General features: G+C 39.0%; 1 protein-coding gene and 1 long non-coding RNA gene across 2 annotated transcripts; one reads left to right on the forward strand and one right to left on the reverse strand.

The window, feature by feature from the left end:
• Nucleotides 1-1,000: 1,000 nt before the first annotated feature.
• On the forward strand, nucleotides 1,001-2,596 carry LOC109616302. The gene is made up of 3 exons (XR_002197413.2): nucleotides 1,001-1,064; nucleotides 1,519-1,682; nucleotides 1,957-2,596. It is a non-coding gene; the product is annotated as an uncharacterized LOC109616302 (long non-coding RNA).
• Nucleotides 2,597-5,703: 3,107 nt separating this feature from the next.
• On the reverse strand, nucleotides 5,704-19,089 carry tspan35 (tetraspanin 35). The gene is made up of 8 exons (XM_010874957.4): nucleotides 18,861-19,089; nucleotides 8,158-8,233; nucleotides 7,567-7,782; nucleotides 7,321-7,395; nucleotides 7,111-7,218; nucleotides 6,830-6,979; nucleotides 6,596-6,688; nucleotides 5,704-6,384 (listed from the first exon to the last, which is right to left on the reverse strand). Exons 2-8 carry the CDS (start codon nucleotides 8,212-8,214, stop codon nucleotides 6,325-6,327), a joined length of 759 nt encoding a protein of 252 aa, XP_010873259.2. The 5' UTR covers nucleotides 8,215-8,233; nucleotides 18,861-19,089; the 3' UTR covers nucleotides 5,704-6,324.
• Between the last annotated feature and the right edge of the window lie 2,638 nt (nucleotides 19,090-21,727).

A 21,727-nucleotide genomic window follows, 5' to 3' on the forward strand; every position in this document is an offset into this window, starting at 1 on the left:
CCATGCATGCTCAATATGCTGAGTATGAGCACCAGTCTCAGGATCAGCAAAGTTCCTTTTATGGTGGACAGAATACTGACTAAATAGTTTCTTCAAGTTATATAATTAGGCCCATATGTTTATGACAGGTTATGTTGTCTTGGTTACTGTCATGTTGTCATTAAAAAAGACACTGACAGGTTATGTTGTCTCAGTTAATGTCAAGTTGTCATAACAAAGACATCCCAAACAATGTCAACCTTGCATAGAAATTACATAATTAACCAAATGATACCTAATTACAACATAAATAAACGTTCAAAATGATTCCTTCATGTGTCATGTCATGAGAGTATCATGACAGTGTCATGTCACTCTTATACACACCCCTTCAAATAAAGTGATACCAATATTTACAACTGTTGCTTAACATTTACAAGTGTTGACTTAAATTTACTAATTTTAATTTTATTTACAGATCTGAATTTTATATTAACACATTTCTGAGACACATTTTCCTTTGGTTGACAAGATCTCGTGTCCGTGGTTTCAGAGGGCTCGCTTGGTGGAACTTGAAAAATTCGGACTGGAGCCTGGTAGATTGGAGTCAATCGGTAGCAAGGACACGTTTTTCCTGAAATGTGAGTATAACGTTTATTTGTGTAACAATATTTTACTTGCATCACATGGGTCACCAATGGGTAATACAACGCGGGGCGTGTTTTCGACATTCAGGCAATAAGCACAGTTAGTTATGTCAGCCTACTAGTAGTTATGCTAGCCAGCTAATAGGCTACTAAAGTAATGAAGTTATCTAACCTAGGGTTGCCACCCGTCCCGTATAATACGGCATCGTCCCTTCTTGAAAATTAAAATGCACTGTCCCTTACAGAATAAATACGGGGCGCGATTTTTTTCATCCACACCCTACGTTAAGCTTAGATTGCATACGAAAAATAATAAAAGCAAAATAGTTTCATGAAACATAGCGGAGAAGTATTTCATCAGAATGACAGTTGTGTCAGTGAACTTCCTCGTTGCCCTGGTTATGGAGACTCAGACGCACGGTAACTTCAGCAGAGCAGGTAGCCAAACCACCAATCTTTTATATAAAGTATGAAGCCTGACCGTGTAAGATTAGTTTACACAAAATATATGTACTGCTTTTATTATAAATGTTGCCTTGTGGGTCAGATCAGGATGTCTGGCCAGATTCCAATTCCTCTTACTACAGGTGTGTTTGAAAGGCAGAAGGGAAAAATGTGCATTGTCTTGGATTCTCCTTTACCTATCTGTAGGATATATTATTAGGTGAATATTAGTGAGAATGACAAGCATGGCAAACTGAAGAAGTTCTGTCTGTCTTCTCTTGTAACTATTTCCGTGGTTGATGCTATAAATAATAATGGGTTCTCAGGCAAGATATAATATTACTAATCAAAACATCTGTAATTCATTTATCTTATTTGCTCACTTTCTCTTTACTGTTTCTATCCATCCCATCAGCCAGCATGATTGTCTTATCTCTTGTTTTTTCAGAGCTCTGACGTTGCAGACTTACAAAGGACAGACGAGGTCCGTTGCAACAAGACTGGGACTGAAAGATGTCGACAAAACAAGATCTCCACTCACATCACCCGTTAATTGGGGGCAACTGGAGAGTAGGCTGGCTTTTAGAGTCATTGCTGGTTCAAATTCCCCAGGTGACACGGTGAAACTCTGCCTTGAAGCAAGGCACCTAATCACAAAATTATTACTGTTGCTCAGCATAATATATTTGTCTGATAAATTACTCAAATGAAAATGTGTACAGACTGACAGTGGGTGGACAATGAATACCAAATTAAAACAGCCTTGCTTTTTAAGGACATTGGATAAAAACCAGACAACAAAAATTATAACCAGACAAACTGTACAGTTTCAGTTTCAGTTTTGTTGTCACTCGCCTGTGTTAATGTTTTCCATTCTTCATCTCAGTCTCTTTCCAGGTTATCTGCCTGGACCTTACACTCTGTCCCCAATTCTGACCATCAGTGTTCTGGATCACCATGTTTCAACGTGGGCCCTGACTGCTCAGAACACTACTGGGCTGAACATCCTGAAATAATATGTCACTTATCCTTCTACTAACACCAAACATGCACCTGAGTATTCATATATTCCATAACATTGCTTGGATACTGCATACCACTTTGTCTCCAAAGCCCCCTGTCTCAGTCCTTAGTTTTTTTGCTGTAATCATTCATGTTTGTTTGTTTGTTTATTAGGATCCCCATTAGCTAAAGTCGTAACAACAGCTAGTCTTCCTTGGGTCCAACACAGAAATCACATGTTTAACATGTGCCGGAGGACATGGGTCTGTCTGAATTCTGATGTATCTGTTTGGATCTAAAGGAATGCTTCTGCTGGTTACTGTGGTGTCCTGTTGAATCTTAAGATAACCTGAGTCCTTGGACTGTGTCTTAGGATTACCTGGCCTGACGAATCCTAGCTGTCCCTGCTCAAAGTCCCCCTGTTGCAGATCTAGCCAGTAATGGCAGGCCACCTGGTCACCTGTCTCTGTCCACCTGGTTGTGTTGCAGATCTAGCCAATGAAGACAGGTTACCTGGTCACCCCTGTCTTTGTCCACCTGGTTGTGTTGCAGATCTAGGCAATAATTACAGGCCACCTGGTCACCTGACTCTGTCCACCTGGTTGTGTTGCAGATCTAGCCAATTAAGACAGGTTACCTGGTCACCCCTGTCTTTGTCCACCTGGTTGTGTTGCAGATCTAGGCAATAATTACAGGCCACCTGGTCACCCTTGTCTTTGTCCACCTGGTTGTGTTGCAGATCTAGGCAATAATTACAGGCCACCTGGTCACCCTTGTCTTTGTCCCTTTGGTTGTGCAGCTGATCTGGATTCGCTTGATGATTTACTGGTCAGGCAAGTGGGGGTCGTGCCTGGCTGGGGAATCTCTTGGAAGGCAGAGATGGTCAACTTCTGGGAAAACATTGGCTATTCCCAGGAGATCTAAATTGATAAGAAGTTGTTTGTGTGCTACTATAAGAGACCACAGCCTACTATATTTATTTCGAAATTACTTAAGAGTTATGTACAATGAAACATTAAATGAATGGATTATTCAATTGAACAAATGTATTAGTGAGTGTAACATAATGTGCTGGGTTACTGAAGGAGTACTGAGTAAGTCAGATGGGTTCTACTTAAATCAACTGTCTTATCTATCTTTTGGTGTCTGGAGGTACTCTATTCTTAGGCACAGCCCTCAGAGAGGTACGGAGACAGCCTAGAGCTGTGATAATCAATTGAGAGGGAGTAAGAGCACAATAGCATAACAAGTCATTACTCACCTCCGGTTTCGTTGCTCAGGATGCATAGTTTCAATTAACAAATTTGAACAATGATCATCATCATCTTCGTCCGCTTATCTGGTATCGGGTCGCGGGGGCAGCAGCTCCTGCAGGGGATCCCAAACTTCCCTTTCCCGAGTCACATTTGCCAGCTCTGACTGGGGGATCCCGAGGCGTTCCCAGGCCAGTGTCGAAATATAATCTCTTCACCTAGTCCTGGGCCTACCCTGGAACACCTCCCTAGGGAGACGTCCTGGGGGCATCCTTACCAGATGCCGAAACACCTCAACTGGTTCCTTTCGATGCAAAGGAGCAGCGGCTCTACTTCGAGTTCCTCACGGATGGCTGAGCTTCTCACCCTATCCCTAAGAGAGAAGCCAGTCACCCTTCTGAGAAAACCCATTTCAGCCACTTGTACCTGTGATCTAGTTATTTCGGTCATGACCCAGCCTTCATTACCATAGGTGAGGGTAGGAACCAGAGGTGGGGGACTCAAGTCACATGACTTGACTCGAGTCTGACTCAAGTCACAGTTTTCAGGACTTGTGACTTGCTTGATTAAAGTATGAAAATGACTTGACTTGACTTTGACTTGAGAACAAGTTACTTGAGACTTGACTTGACTTGAAGTGGAAGACTCGACAATGACTTGAACTTATAATAAACAAACAGCAATAAAATAATTGTATATGTTGCGACATCAGCACCACTAATCAGCGTATGTGTCTTTAACTCTGCACAATTCAAACCGCGCCAAACATGGCAGACAGTAACGTTAGTCGAGCTCCACAAATAGTATCGTTTGGATAAAAGGACTTTGAACTGGACCGGGTGAATAAAAAAAAGATTCGCCAGATGCAAAATATGCAACAACGTCAAATTTCATTCGTTATTTTAAGAACCACAAGGAAAGGTAAGAAAGTAATCTCTTTATATTCAGTTTCACTAAGATCTATAACGATTAAGTTACTATGAATTAATCTTTTGTTTGTCATAATTTGGCCTTGGTTGCATATTATATATATATTTTTTTCTTGTTAAAAATGTGACCATTATCATTACTGAATACGTTTGGTAAATAGATGTAAGGGAATTTGACTATAACAGTGGCATAGCCTGAATTTTAATGTTGATGGGCGTCTTAAAATGAGCGGGCATGTATATTATTACACGTAGGCTATAATGTCTGTATTAAATGTGGGCATTTTCAAGTGTTTGTGGACTGCGTGTGGAAACTAAAAATCATTGTGCTTACATCATAACAGTTAACTTTACTGCATGAAAGGCTAACATGGAGGCGCCGATGTGATTACTAGCACCTAAACATTTCGAAGAGTTTTTTTTTTACTCATACAGCCAAGAATAATTACAGCGTAATTACATATTAGGCAGTTTTTCAGTCACACTAATTAGTTTATTAGGTTGTTATTATTAGCCCTTATTACATGGATTGGCTGAATTCCAGTGCAGAATGCGTGTTATTTCTTGATAACAGACCGTTGCCATGAAAAACAGCGCGTTGCTATGGACGCAGCAGGATTCTAACCAGAGACGGAACGGACTATTTTCTTTAGAGGAAGCAATACAATCGTTTTTAAATCAATACATTCCTTTTGAAATCAATATTTTGTGTCAAATTGGTAGGTAGCCATGTAATAAGCGGGATAAGGTATAGCGTGGCGGTTGTTATAGCGAATACAACCCCTTCATGCTGATTCAAGATCCCTCTGCTTCGTCCCCCCAAAAAATTGTACCGCGGATGAGAAAAATGTTTGATTTTGAAATCGAGCTTCGCACCGAGCGCACGTCAGAAACAGAGGACAGTGTGTGTGTGTGTTAATCTCTTTAGTACTGTGACTTGACTTGAAACTTTTAAGGACTCGACTTGACTTGCTTAGGGTGAACCCTTGACTTGACTTGACTTGCTTGATTTATCTGAACTGTGACTTGAGACTTGACTCGAGACTTGATGGTTAAGACTTGAGACTTGCTTGGACTTGACCATGTGTGACTTGTCCCCATCTCTGGTAGGAACGAATATTGACCGGTAGATCGAGAGCTTTGCCTTCCGGCTCAGCTCTCTTTTTGTCACAACGGCGTGGTAAAGCGAATGCAATACCGCCCCCGCTTCTCCGATTCTCCGGCCAATCTCCCGCTCCATTGTCCCCTCACTCGCGAACAAGACTCCGAGATACTTCAACTCCTTTACTTGGGGTAACGCCTCATTCCCTACCCAGAGGAGGCACTCCATCGGTTTCCTGCTGAGAACCCTGGCCTCAGATTTAGAGGTGCTAATTCCATTGAACAATTCTAATAATGCTAATTCCAGGCTGGGACAGAGTTGAATAATGTCTTGTTCTGAACAATGACTCCATGGGCCTTCAAGCACAACTCAAGTGTTATTTCACCCAAATATAAATCTAACACGAACTACAATGCAATAATCAGTTACAAAGAATAAGATAAACTCAGTTTGCAATAAAATTTTAAAATGTCTTCTATATCAGCGTATGTACAGCTATGACACATTAAAAAGTAGTATATCAATTGATGCAATGTCTAAGGTGATTTGCCTTTTACACCTGTTCACGACAATACACATACTTATTTCTTTACAGTGATTTTACAGTGTTGTTTAAATCTAGATCTGTAGAAGTGTGAAATGGACATCGGACATACATCGGACACTACATTTCTTTCAAACTGAATGCCATAAAAATAAAAATGTTGGGGGGAAATATGTAGGTCTACATTCATCAAGCAGTCTTCAGAAAAAAATATTTCAGTGCAAATTTAAATTTCCCAAATCTAGTATTTGTTTTGTGCTGGGTGCAAATGATTTGATGCAGTCTGTCTCAATTCAAGGGCGGACACCTCTCCTCCTCACAAAGCTTCCTTAGAATTCTCTTCAGCCTTGTGAATTCAGTGGATAGTATTGATCCATCCCCCGATTATCACCAGACATGTCTATGGCCCTGCCTCCTTTAATCCTCAGTCAATCTTTGAGTCAATTTTGCAGTAGAGTGTCATGGAGACCGCCATCGCCAATATCTAGGGATAGAGGAACAATGAACATGCTGCAGGTAAACATTTTGAATGATGCCCACCTTGAACACATCACTTGCTGTCAATGTTTTGCGTCATTTGCAGATCAACGCTCCATGGATGATCGTTATGTGCCAAACTCAATACATTTGTGTTATTTCAGAAAGTTAAACGATGAGCCTGTGACCCTGGCTTGGAGAGGGGGAGTGAACGTTACCTCGATGGCAGCGATTCCCAATGCAACCGCCACAATGGCAACTGTGTTATCGTTAATCAGGTTCTTAAACTTTAAGAAGCAGCCAGTGATTGCCTATGGGAAACACAAATATAGTGCAATTATTAGGACAGGATACGTCACTAGGTGTAAATTGTGTTAGTCCTAAATGGGTTTTTATGCTGAAGAGTTTGAGTACGGATGGATTAAGATGAACTGGTTGAGGTCCCGACTTACCTGGTTTGAGTCAGCACTGTGTGCAGCACCTGTAGCATTACACGAGTTGAAATATACACTGCTGCAGCATTGTGTTGGATAGGAATGGTTTTGGCGTTCAAATGGAGAACCCGTAAAGTCTGTATAGTTGTAGAATCCACAACACTTGAACTGGAGTGGACACAGAGACAGTTCATTAGAAACCTACTGTTGATGAAAGTGAATAATGCGTACAATAAACAGGCAACATGATATTTAGTTTTCAAGGTATTAAAACAGTGTTGCGGGATATTGTGAAGTACCGTGTCCATAGTTGTATTCCAGATTCCAGTGACGTCTGAATTTAGTCCATATTCACTCCTAATGCTCTGAACTGCCTTGGTGCCCAGTTCAGCAAACAGGTTTTCTGCCTGAAGGAGTCACAAATCACAGGACTTTGAAACATTTTCTATGGACAGTTTTAACACATTTTGCGATATCACATGAATGGGCGGTATGTACGCCATGCTTACAAAGGGTTTAAACACCAGGATCACCACTGCCCCGGCCACCTCCGCTATGAACACTATCAACACGATCACAAAGAACTGGAAAAGGAGGAAGAGAAATATAAGATATTGTTTTACAATGTAAATGTATTTCCACATATTGCATGTAGCACTCCAACAAGGAACTTCACAATCAAGTATGTTGACTCCCATTGGTGACAACATATAGTACTTTACATAATGTACCAGCCCAAATGTAAGAAGACCTACCATAAGCAGCATGCACTTGCTCTCTTTTATGGCTCCGCAGCAGCCCAGGAAGCCGATGACCAGCAGCACCGCCCCCACAACGATAAGCAGGTAGCCCACGTTGAGGATCTGGCTCACCGCTGCTGGAGCCTCTTTTATACCCTGGAGGAACCCCAGGATGGAGCCGCTGTCCACCTTCACCCAAATCCCCACCCCTAAAAAGACAGCGCCTGCCAACTTGTGGGAGGAAGGGAAGGAGAGAATTTATCAGACCACCTCAACTCATATCCCTGTGTGTTACCTGGAATTATATATCATTTATTATGCATTGAAATGTAATTGTTTTCTTAATCATGTATTTTATGGTAACGGCTGGTATTGTTCTTTAAAAATATATATATAATATACTTGTATTGTATTCAAACATGATAAATGTTATGCCTGGGATTTTCTTATGTACTCATAACATTTTCAAACAAGTATTTAGATACTGCTTTTATGAGACACAGTGAGTGTTTTGAGGTCCCAAAAATAATTTATGGTGTAGTATTCCTTGAGTCTATTCCTGTTATTACCAAACATTCCCTTTAAAGGATAAAAACGTGAACTTACAAAGATGATGCCATTAAAGACAAACATCATGACTTTGAGAAATCCAAAACAACCCATTCTTGATTAATGATTCTGCCTGGAAAACAAGAGGAAAATGTGAATGAATGAACATTGTTGTTATAACAGCAGTTATCCATGATAATCAGTCATCTACTCATCAGTGACCTGGGCTGGGCCTTTTGGGCTTCAGTCCCCGGTCTGGTGCTGGCCCTTTTATTTGTTTTAAATTTACGTAACCATTAAATATATATATATATATATATATATATATATATATATATATATACACATATACACACACACACAGCTCCGAAAAAAAAAAAAATTAAGGGACCACTGCACCTTTTTCTTTCCTTCTGTTCCTCTCTCAAAACCTTACTTTTTGATTTTTTTTAGAAAGGAAAGAAAAAGGTGCAGTGATCTCATTTATTCCAGGGCTGTATATTTATACTACACAGAAGTTTAGAAGCAATTTGTAATGTATTGGTCTCATGTTTCATGAACTTAAATAAAAGGTCCTAGTAATGTGAGACTTCTGTTGCAGTAACGCTTTGAATGTTGTTGGCTATATTATTCAGCTAGAATTATGAAGCTGATGTTGACCCACTTTCCACTACCTGTCATCCATACTGGACCTTAATGCAGGAAAAGCTAACACACCACTGTTATGTCATGTCATGTTTGTCCTCAGTGGTCCACTGCTGTTTATAGTTGACAAACTACCCAGGTTTGTTACCAGTACATCATATAATGTGATTGTGTGTGCGCTCCATGGATGTTTGTTTATGCAGAGTACAATTGTGATATTGGGATTATAGTAATATCTAAGTATTGATCATTTCATAACAAGTCGTCAGAAAACTGTACAACAAGAAAAATGGGGTGAAAATAATACTAAATGACTGAATGCAGATGCTGTTGTCAGTTAGTGTATCTTGATCAACTCAGAACATTTGCCTTTGTTTTACTTTTTTCTCCCAGGCTCCCCTACTCCATGTTCTTGTGTAATTTGTATATGACAAAAAACAGCATGATCTTTTTAAAAACAAAGGGCCAGAAAAGGTGGTTCTATCTTTAAATAGTAACTTTTAAATTAACTAATGACTTTGCACCTCCACCTTGGAGAAAATCAAGCCTGTAAAACACTCAGAACAGCTGTAGCCAGAAGGAACTGTTATTAAAGAGCATGGTTTTGTCTTAAAAAAAGGACATCTGAATAATCCCACTGAAGTTCAGGGGGCACAGTGGGGTGGGCTGGTGTGCCCAAGTGACAGGGCTGAATGTACATTTAAGCCCAAAAGTATTCATACCCAAGCCAAATTTTGAGCCATAGTGAAATTTTATTTGACCAATAGGTTTCTTCTGGCTGGAAATGACATTAAAAAGTGACAAAACACAGTAAGACATTGTGCTGGAGATAAAAAATAAAAAAACTGTCCCAATCCACTCCTAATGTCCCAAACCACCCCTAATGACAATGAAGAGAATGTTTTGAAAATGACCTCTGAATCATTTATGGTAATTCAGAGGTCAGACGTTTAAACTAAATACTCAGTATTATGTCTACAAGCCTAAGCACTGAATGATTAAAGGAGGAAGCACAATGATAAAAGGTTCTCTATAATTCAACGGCTAAGTAATATTTTAAGTTATTAACTTTGTATTACGGTATTTTCCCATCAAGTTTAGAAAATGAGGTCATAGTTTTGGTCAAAATCGTATCCTGCAAACTGCGGTTCCTGAATAAATATTTGACTCCTATCTGAATGATGGTAAAAGGCTATGGTTTTGTCGGCACAGTATAAGTCACTCGGGAAAAGTAAATACACATTCTATCAAACAACAAGGACAAATTATTTCTGTACTTCAGCAAAGAGCCTTCTGTTTAATGCAATGAATCATGTCTGGCTTATTAAACGACATGATTAACCTCACATTTCTTGATGCTTCTTGCAAGTTTCTGGCATAAAACTGTAGGAGTATACTTTGAAGAAAGCAAGATAGAAGTTTTTTGTAAGCTAGCCAACTTCCATTTATTTAATGTTTGAACTACCAGTCCTGTATCTACAATTGAGGCCAGCAAGGTCATGTCCTCTGTATTTTTTCATTAAATTGTTTGTCGTCTAACTAGATAACTGGCTTGACTAGTTACAGTAGCTAAATGCAAATGCTTTGAAACCAATTAGCAATTAGCAAAAATAACATCCAAGCTGGAAGACGAATTTTCTCCCAGGTCTTTGGCAGATTTCAGGAGATTTTTCCCTCAGGATTTCTCTGTACTTTGCCACATCCATTATGTTGGAATGTAGGGACTGCAAAGAAGTGCTCTACAGGAAGTGCTTACTTCTCCTGTTTCACGGATCTCCTCCAGTAAGGAAGCGTTAAGAGCCTTGTCTACAAACAGTTTGGTTTGTAAGTTGCCATTTTGTGTACTTAGATTTTTTTTTTATGACTTCTACTTGGATGTCATTTCTGGCAGCCATAAAGGCCCAGTTATTACTATGAAACACTCAGTTATTTAAATCAGAAGATTACTCTCTTGTCTGATTCTGATAGATTGTCTTTTATTTAAAGTTAGTGATCATATGAAGCCATTTATTATCACATAGTTGCTTGGCTCCTTTTTAAATCATAATGATAACAGAAATCACCCAAATGACCCTGATCAAAAGTTTACATACCCTTGAATGTTTGTCCTTGTTACAGACACACAAGGTGACACACACAGGTGAGAATGGCAATAAAAGTTGAATTTCCCACACCTGTAGCTTTTTAAATTGCAATTAGTCTGTGTATAAAAAGTCAATGAGTTTGTTAGCTCTCACATGGATGCACTGAGCAGGCTAGATACAGAGCAAGAGCAAGCAGAAAATAACTGCCAAAAGACCTGCATAACAAGGTAATGGAACTTTATTAAGATGGAAAAGGATATAAAAAGATATCCAAATATCTTTGTAAAAGCGGTGAAGGCTCATTGATGTACATGGGGAGCAAAGGCTGGCCCATGTGGTCTGATCCAACAGATGAGCTACTGTAGCTCAAACTGCTGAAAAATGTAATGCTGGTACTGATAGAAAAGTGTCAGAACACACAGTGCATTGCAGTTTGTTGTGTATGGGGCTGCGTAGCCACAGACCAGTCAGGGTATCCATGCTGACCCCTGTCCACTGCTGAAAGTGCCTACAATAAGCATGTGAGCATCAGAACTGGACCACAAGCAATGGAAGAAAGTGGTCTGGTCTGATGAATCATGTTTTCTTTTACATCACGTGGATGGCTGGGTGCGTGTGTGTCACTTACCGGGAGAACACAAGGCACCAGGATGCACTATGGGAAGGAGGCAAGCCGGCAGAAGCAGTGTGATGCTTTGGGCAATGTTCTGCTGGGAAACCTTGGGTCCTGCCATTCATATGGATGTTACTTTGACACGTACCACCTACCTAAGCATTGTTGCAGACCATGTGCACCCTCTCATGGCAATGGTATTCCCTGATGGCATTGGCATATTTCAGCTGGATAATGCATCCTGCCACAAAGCAAAAATGGTTCAGGAATGGTTTGAGAAAAACAATAACGAGTTTGAGGTGTTGACTTGGTTTCCAAATTCCCCAGATCTCAATCCAATCGAGCATCTGTGGGTTGTGCTGAACAAACAGGTCCGATCCATGGAGGTCCCACCTCGCAACTTACAGGACTTAAAGGATCTGCTGCTAACGTCTTGGTGCCAGATACCACAGTCCATGCCTGGACGGGTCAGGGCTATTTTGGCGGCAAAAGGGGGACCTACACAATATTAGGCAGGTGGTCATAATGTTATGACTGATCGGTGTATGTTACCATACAGACCCAATGTCTTTTTCAGGGAAGGCCTTGCTAATTTCAGACCTGTCACCCAATGAAAACCTTTGGCGCATTATGAAATGAAAAAACAAAGTTGAACAGCTGGAATCCTATATTAATGTCTTGGTGCCAGATACCACAGGACACCTTCAAGGGTCTTGGTGTCAGATACCACAGGACACCTTCAGGGGTCTGGTAGAGTCCAAGCCTCAGCGGGCAGGCTCTGGTTTGATGGCATCCGGAGAACCATCAGTATATCAGGCATGTAGTCATAATGCTTTGGCTCATCAGTGTATAATATTTCACTTATTAAGGGATCTAAGAAACAAGATAAACATTTACTAATGCCACCATTTATTTCAGGAAATACTGTATAAAAACAATTAATGATCAACCTTTTCATACTGTCTTTAAGGCCCTGGTCTTCAACCCTCTCATTTGGAACCCTTCACTGTTTAAGATTTTATGCTGAAAATGGTTAATCATGCAGTCCGAAGGGATTTTGGGATTCTCGTCAGGGGAGGAATCCAACTTCCCACTGCAATGCTCTCCCAACTCCCAAATCTGAAGTATGCAAACACACGACACTCTAAGCGAGACATATGGTCCAATGCGCATGCAAGCAACCATCACCAATGAATAAACTATTAAAACTGTAAATGTTGATGTAGAACTGAAAAAAAGTATTGGTGAAACAGATAAAGGAAAGCGAGTGGCTAATAAGCCTGTCAAGAATATCAGGCAAATTTTGTGGAGAGTGAGAATCTACACAATGTGACAACTACATTCATGAGATAAGGAATGGCATGGCAAAAAAAGTAGCTGCATACTAAATCTGACAGAAGGAAATATTTGTAATTTATAACTCTTGAGATTTAATGTGGGTAAGGTAGAAAAATGATTTTGTTGTTGATTAGCAAAGAGAAACCAACTTGTGTAGATAGAAGTAGATTGACAATTACCAAGGGGACTAGCAAACAACATTGTCTCATCTTTCATCAGGGCATAGATGTGTTTGTATCTAAACATGAGACAATGGGAAGGTCATTCTGCTGCCTAAGAGTTGCAAAGCAGCATTTACCTGTTCTAAACAACTGATGAATCAGCCAGCTCTTAGTATGCTTATAGAAAAACATTGTTTGAACAGATACAACATTCAGTCTCCATGGACAAATGTATAACAACAAATGTCCAGCATGCATAGGGAAGAGCACTCATCTTACAGACAGGTGGTTATATGCCCCGACACATGGGTGTAGATTTTGGGGGGGTACATATTACAGACAGGTCAACGTGACCCTCCTAGATCGCCCCTACGTTACAAACCTACACCCTTGCCCCTACAGACAGATAGTTACGGAAGGTGTTTAGGTAAACTTCAACAAATTTGCAATTATAATTTTTAGAGGAAATGTCTGGGGAGAGGGAAGTCTGGGCATCCCTGCTTAGACTGCTGCCCCCCAGCGACCCGGCCCCGGATAAGCGGAAGATGATGGATGGAATTGTTAGGGGCAGTGTCCACTATTTGAATAAATTCAAATGAATTTTAATTAAAAAATTATTTTCACCAGGACTGTGGGTTAACGTGTGTAAATAAAACTGTCAATATACCCACTGTACACTCAGGACTTACTAAAGAAAAATGACAGGTGAGAGGAGAAATGTTTTCCATTTTAGTCATTTAGCAGAGGCTCTTATCCAGAGCGACTAAAAGGAGCCATTTGGGTTAAGCAACCTCCCCCCCGGCCCACGTCATCCCATGGATTGGACACAGCTGCCTTTTGTTTACCAGTTCAACACTCTTGACCACCGGGCTGCTCTGGTACAATAATGCGATAACGCAAGTCGTGTGTTGATAAGAGTTGGGCTTTTTCATGCATCATGCCCATGATGTCAACATCACTGCAATAGGTCAATTTGAACACAGTTTAACTTGATGTAATGTCGTAGCGTTCATCTCAAGGCCTGCTTACACAAAACAATGGTTTCAGTAGAGCAAGGAATTTTAAGTATTATTACATTGACTAGATGGTGTTGTCCTGTATCAAATGTATGTGTATGAGTCCCTGTACTTTATTTTATCATGTACTCTGTAGTATATTAGTGTGTTGTATAGTAGTGTCATTAATGTATGTGGCCTAAATGTATGTCGTTCTTTGCACTTGTAAATAATTATAAAATGTGCAAATGTTAGTAGCCCAATTACATGATATAGTGTTGCTTGAAAGTATGTGAACCCCGCGGGGATGGACATTATTTTCTAATTAAATATTTAAATAAACTCATAAAATCCTTATCTAACTGTTCATTTCTAATACTGAAAACACAATTAAAGGACACAAACTGTTCGATATCTTGTGACACCCTCATTTAGCAGCTATAACTGGGAGTACATGTTTCCTATAGCCACTAATATGTCTCTGACATCTTTTTTGAGGGATCCACTCCTCCCTAAAGAACAAATCCCACTGAGTGTTCAGTTTGTGAGTGTTGAGATCTTGACATTTCCATCAACACTCTTAACTGTTTGAATAAGGTTATTCTGGTAGTACGCAGTGTTGTTAAACATAGCGGTTTTGATTGTGACCGAAAAGGTCAATTTTAAACTCATCTGTCCAGAGAATGAACTTCCAGAAACCTTCAGGTTTGTCTAGCTGGTCTCTGGCAATGTTAGGATGGTTAGTTTGGTTATTTTTTTGACAGCAACCTATGGATTTGGTAACTATAAACCTGTTCTGTCAGATTAAAAAGAATGGTTCTGATAAAATAAATATTTCATAATAAAAATGCCTTCAAGCAGCCAGTCCCCCTACCTAGGATTTACATAGGGTGTCTTTTAAAGGCTGTATTTGTTTTATAATCCCTAATTAATGAGTTGGATTGAGTTTGTACAATTATTTAGGTATGAATATAAGATTTAGCATTTTTGCATCTGTATGGGCATTATTTTGTTATTTTTCAAATCCATTAGAGTATCCATAGTGTTATGAACACGAACTGCTATCAAAATTACCACACTTCTCATGTCTTACAGCTGTCACTGAAAATAATTTTACATTAATAGATGAAGAAAAAAAAAATCCACTCAAATACATGCACTGATTACCAAAACTATGACAAACATTTCCCTGCCGTTAAACTAGTTGATCAGTCAACAATTAGTCTAGCAGAAAGTATTGCACAGTCAACAGTTCACAGTTCGATTAGGCTTTTGTAACACGAGACAGAGCTTCAAATAGAAGGTCTGAACTAGCAAAACAGTAATAGACAACAATATAATGAGGAAAAAATATACACTTATAGCCACTTAGTAGAGCAAACTTTGGATTTGAAAATTATATTCAGGCAGGTCCTGCACAGTGTTTTTATAAAACAATGTTTCAATTCTACAAATACCTTTTGGACTATATTCAAACCTATTTAATTTCAATGACTATAGACCTGGACTGGAAATCCTTGGACCCTAAGTGGTATTACAGTCTTAATATATCATTGGCTGGGACGGGATATATTTTGTACTGAATGTCTAAAGCTACCAACACCAAAAGTATTTGAAATTGCATACCAACAAGGTTATGGATGCTTGTAAGTACACTTTCTACACTAAAAGCATATTTGTATGGATCCCAATGTAACCCTGTTGAAATCTATTCATTAATATAAGATATACAAGTTTGAATAAATAATTTCATAGTTTAATAAATAGTCTTTAAGGTTAAAAAGTTAAGATTCATTGACCAGCAATGAAGTTGTGATTTGCTCAATGAGAGAAATGCATATTGGGTAACGTTCATGTTTTACTGAGTACAGCATTTAAAAGGTTAAATATTTGTTTGCAAGTGCCTGTAAGAATAAGAAGGAAGAGTTCACAAATGTTTTGTGAATTTATTTTATTTCTGGAAGGTTTGTGAATGAGCCAATCACATTCGAATTCAAAGTAGCAAGGAAGTGGGGAGAGCAGGGGAAAAACGTGGGGATGAGCGTGCGGGGCTGAAGCGTGTGGGGCTGCTAATGTTAATGTTATGCACCAGTTTATTGAGTGTTAAACCAGTACTCTTATACGAAACGTAAGGGGTGATAGTTCTATCGGTTTGAGTGGACTGCTCAGCACAAGAGGACAGAGAGAAGTTTAAGTTAGCTGCTAACTAAGTGGCTAATGTTTTTGCATGGACTTTGCTAATAAGCTAGCGGCCTGGCCTAGCTAAGCCTGTGTGGAACTGTGAGACCGACGGTGGACAAAGACCCTGACGGCGCCGGATAGCGTTACCGAGTGGTGGACTTCGCCGAGATCGTCAGCGGTGTGAGTTTTCCCGTCAACCCGTTGAATCTTCTCTTCACCTGTCTTCTTTTCATCGTGGATCTCCTCGTCATACCTCCTGCTGCTGTCGCCTTGCAAGTGGCCATTTTGCTAAAGGCTACAAAGTACCCGAGCTACATACAGGCCTGCATTATTTGGACATTTTATGGGTATTTCAAGTTAGGCTAGGTTATTGCCGGCTTATTTTCTTGGGCTTTGTTTCCAATGTGAATTTGACTGCATTTGTAATCTGAGAAGTGATTTTTCAAGATACATTTAATTACCAACCTACTTTTTTCTAAATAAATCTTTTGTATATATGTTTTTTATATAAAACAGTTGTGGTTAATGACTATTTTGATATTTTAGGTAAATTAAAGGAAATAGTATTTTTGTTTAAAAGTTGAAGTACTTAAAGCATGAAAGTACTTCATATACATTTCATATCATGTTAAAGTGTAAATATTAATGCTTAAATAGTGATTTAAAGGGGAAGTGCATTTCATATAATAAGTTAGTAGCTACATACACACACACCGGTTAAACACTGATAAGTTTATTAGAGAAACCCCACTTATTTGATTAATTGGATAGATGTTTTAAAGAACTCAGGATAGCCACCACTCACTACAGTTAAACACACTAGAGGGGCGCTACACCAATCTATTTCACCTGCTATTAACTTGAATTGGAAAACATGATAACGTATCTAGTCAACTGCCACAGCTTATGAACTGCCACAGCTTATGAACTGCCACAGCTTATGAACTGCCACAGCTTATGAACTGCCACAGCTTATGAACTGCCACAGCTTATGAACTGTGCTTGGTTTTTCCCAGTAATAAGTACTTGCTTTTTTCACCATGACACATCCTCCTATGGGACACCTGTAGAATGATTATGCAAACTACACTTACATTTCATCCTGACTCAACCAGTTATCTTATTAACTCCTCAAACCTGTTTTATACTTTTTATTTGGTTAATCAGGAAAAAACCGGAAGAGCCACTAGCCTTGCAGGACCAGGGTTGCTTCTGGCTTGAATACAGCTAAGGGAGCTCTATTGCGACCACAAATAGTGTTTCCACTGCCATCATAAACCTTTACCTTTTCACAACCAAAAACATTTAACTAGCAAGCACAGTGCATTTACTTCAGTAAATGTTTCTTTTGTGGCACCATACATGCATCTATACAAAATTATTATAGTGAAATGACAATTGGAAATACTATATAGAAACAATTCGTTAACTGAGTAAAGACTGTAGGGTTCTGATTTAAGAACCCTTCAGATGGGTTCTAAACAGAACTTCTAGGACTTATATATATATGAAGCAACCCTTTTTGGTTCTAGATATAATCTTTTTAAAGAGGTTAATAGGTCCCAGAAACAATTCTTAAAAAGTGAAAGGGCAGCAACAAAAATGACTGGCGCATGGACGCTAAACTTCAAGATGGTCATCTCTTTGTCAATGTTTAGCCACCACCCAGTTAATAATATTAAGCATTACAACACATCTTGAGCTTAGGTTGTCCCACTTTTATGCCCTATGTTGTTACTGTTGTTGTCCACTGATCGACTTCAAAAATGTAAACATCCAAGCTATAGTTAACCTAGGAAAAGGTCTTTATAATCACAGTCACATGCAAATGAGAAACAAAATCCCACATCTAACCAGGAGTCAACACGCCAGGTACGGCAGGCTGTCAAGACAGCAGATTGTAATCAGTAAATTAGAATGACTGTACACTTATTTACACCTGTTTGAAGGCCAGTGTAACATTATGGTGAAGATACAGCTGGGGCCCTTGTGGGGACACAAGGACTTTCAACAAAACTGTTACAATCACGATGATTAAACGAAATCAATGGCTACCATGATGATGCAACTTTCCACAAAGTCATCCTTGAGCTGCTGAATAATATTAAACATTGAGTGTCATAGATTTGTTGATATCAGGCTTAGAATAATGATAATTCATTCACATGGAAGCAACTTGGGATACACCTGGTTTTTGTTAATGAACATCTCAATAAATGACTTCAAGAAAGAGAATATAGACATGCCTTTTTAAAGCATTATTTAATTCTCCTGTCATTCCTTGTGGCAGTTAATGTAATGTGGATCAATGACAAGTCTGAGCATGTTGTCTACTTTGAAATGGGTGAGTGATTACACTGAAGGTAAGTTTTGTCATGAGCCTTATATAATGTTTTTGGGTGAAATATTCCATTCTGTTGAACAAGGACTAATCTTATTAACTGACAGAAAGAGTAAATTAACCGTCCAAGCGAAGAGTGATCCAACACAAAACACCAGATGAATCTCAAAGGAAGTCTTTGAGAGAAATAATTGCAGGCTTGAGTCATGGTCTCAGGAGAGCGACACGGGATCGTTGTTGGATTCTGCGTTGTCACGGCACCTGACTACAGGAGAATATTATACCACAAAACAAGTAACTGTTCTATGGACCACCTTCAAAACTCTAGCTATTCCCTCCTACAACATCTTACATTCTGTTGAACAGGTACACCAAGTTACATTCAAAGAGAGAAACACTCACCTTTGCTGTTGCTGGAAGAGTTAGTGTGGAATTACAGGAGTCTGGGAGTCAGCAGACTGGCTGATGATCTGTCCTGTTTTTCCTCTCTTACACACTCACACACTCCCTCTCTCCTTCTCTTCCTTTCTTCACTGTTGCTGCGGGTTGGTAAACGAAACAGTAAAAGAAAAACAGGGTGGGGGAGCACTTAGGCAAACAGGTGGGAGTGAGGCAGGTTAGAAAGGCAGGGAGATAACTTCTCGTTTCATGACGCATTCATAAACAAGTAGGAAATGAACCAGGACTGGTGTGCGTCTGTGTAAATTTTTTTTAAAAAAAGCACTATAATATCGAACTTTATATATAAAGCATATTAAAAAAAATCTAAGTTCTTAGCAGGCAAAATACTTCTATACAGCCATGATACGGTGTAAATAATATCTATGTATGTAAACAAATAGTAAAATAAGAAATACAAATAAAACGGTTAAATAAGTTAATATGACACAGGTGTCTTAAATAAAAAACATGTAGATAATGTGGCATGGGGGAGTCTAGGAGTCTATTTATCTCTCTTGTACATTCATTATATTATTATACTCATTATACCTAATACCTGTTCAATTTCTGTTCAATTACACATATATGTACTAACACCTGTACTAAATTGTTTGGCACTCCTTTATTTGCCCTCATGGTTAGATGCTAACTGCATTTTGTTGTACTGTACTTGTACTGTTCAGTGACAAAGTTGAATCTTAATCTAAGCGGCTTTTTCATATATACATGTGCTGCCGAATGGTGAACCCATTCTGGTGAACCCATTCTGCAGCAAAGGAAAAAGATTGCTCTATCTGCAAAAACTGTATTCTCATCTCTCACCACTTTCAGTTCCAATAAAGCATAAGCTCCTATAAAGAAAACATTATGTATTCATAGAAAATTCAACAGTTTCCAAAGCTCACAGATTCTAAAACAAACTATGCAAATTATGCGTAATGTGTTGTCTCCTTTTGGCTTTTATTAGAAATGTTTGACTATTCGTTGTTGTTTTGTTGCTAGAAATATTTTACTATTCATTATTCATGTCAGTGCTGTGTCTAGTAAAGGTGTCAACTGGACTATATTTATATAGGGATGTAGATAGAGATACACAGCACCACACAAAGGTTTAGACACCACTCATTTCACTATATATCCACATTATAGAATAATAGTGAATACATCAAAACAATGAAATAACATGTGGAATCACGTAGCAAACAAACTGTTGTTAAACAAACACATTTCATATTGCATTTATTCAAAATCATTTTTTAAACATTGATAATGTAGATGGCATAAGGTTTGATACCACCTTCCTGAGCGCTTAGTCAACGGGGGGGCATAATGATCCACAGAGGCTCTACATGGTGTAGGAGAGACTAACAGGCGGGCCAGGTTGTCTGCTTGGGCTCATACCTGACCTCACTGACAACATACTGTCATGGAATTATGTTGCTAACTCTTTCCATTTAGAGGTAGACAACAGATTATAAGGGAGTGGAAGGTGGATTTTCAAGACGGTCAGTTGTTGACAAAATTAATACCGGATTATTGTAATTATCAGTAACCAATTTAGAGATATTTTTCTAGCTTTTTTAATAGCCTTACTGTAGATACCAATGTGGTCCTTCCATTTGGGAATTACCTTTTTGATTTTCAAATATGAAAACAATGGATTTTATTTATTGGAAGAAAATATTTAATAGCTCACAGGATGACAGCATAAGCAGAGAGAAATCATTTATATAGCTTCTAAAATTACGTAAATTTCTTCAGTGCAAAGACTATTCTTTTTAACCTGTCATTCTTCAATGTATTGCATTTTGGGTGTCAAAGCCATGAACAATATACAGTAATGGTCAAACAAAGTCCTGTCACCAATATAGGGTATTATCAAGTCCAGGATACAGCCACAGTTGTGGGTAGAGGCTCTCGTGTTAAATAAAATCCATTGAATTGATAACACTTAAAAGCTCCATTGCTTTGGTATCCGTTTAAATGTCTACATGTCTGGTATCACAGATACACACTGGTTGTATGACTGTTAACAGAAATTCTAAGAAATCAGTTAAGTGGGAGATAACCTTGATGGTCTATATACAGTGGGGAGAACAAGTATTTGATACACTGCCAATTTTGCAGGTTTTCCTACTTACAAAGCATGTAGAGGTCTGTAATTTTTATCATAGGTACACTTGGTGGTCTGTATATGGTCACAAAAAGATCAGATGGCTGACAATAATACAGTGAATATTCGATGGAATTGATGTCGTCAACAGATACAGAATAACAGCCATTTGCAAAAGTAGGGGCTGTGCTTACACCGTTATTTCATTTTCTCAAAGTGACAGAGACTATAGCTAATATGAGTGGCTTTAATAAGCACAAAATAATCCTACCACGTTTAGATCACAAGTCCAGATTATGCTCCGAAATATGTTGCCTTATACCGCTTCCCAATTCACTTTCAGTTCAACTGCAACCAGTACATGAAATCCAGCATGTAGGTGCCATCAAATATATCCTAGCTGAGTGAGGTAAGAAGATTAAGGGGTTCAATTTAAACATTAGTATTTCAGGATTTGGAATTCTACACCTCCAGAGGAGGCTTGAGCATTTATATAAATATATAGCAGTCACCAGTCTCCTGTGGGCAGAATCTATATAAAAGACTGTGAGCGAAAGTTGTCCCCCGCAGTACCTGTCAAATCAGGATCGGGCGAAGGCGGTGCTTAAACTGGATGAGTTAGTCTCAGTCCCTGAGATCTAAATGTCACTAGAGACAGTAACACAAAACTTCAGGAAACGTTCAGTGTTATTGTTTGATGATCAAATTACACAAG

This window comes from Esox lucius, chromosome 11 (assembly GCF_011004845.1).
Source record: "Esox lucius isolate fEsoLuc1 chromosome 11, fEsoLuc1.pri, whole genome shotgun sequence".
NCBI lineage: Eukaryota > Metazoa > Chordata > Actinopteri > Esociformes > Esocidae > Esox > Esox lucius.

Bases quoted from the DNA above. Each gene is read 5' to 3' on its own strand.
- tspan35 (XM_010874957.4), bottom strand. From the start codon at position 8,214: ATGGGTTGTTTTGGATTTCTCAAAGTCATGATGTTTGTCTTTAATGGC. The intron at 7,396-7,566 runs GTAGGTCTTCTT...CTCCTTTTCCAG, and splicing joins GCAAGTGCATGCTGCTTATG to TTCTTTGTGATCGTGTTGAT. The intron at 6,980-7,110 runs GTACTTCACAAT...TGTCCACTCCAG, and splicing joins GGAATACAACTATGGACACG to TTCAAGTGTTGTGGATTCTA.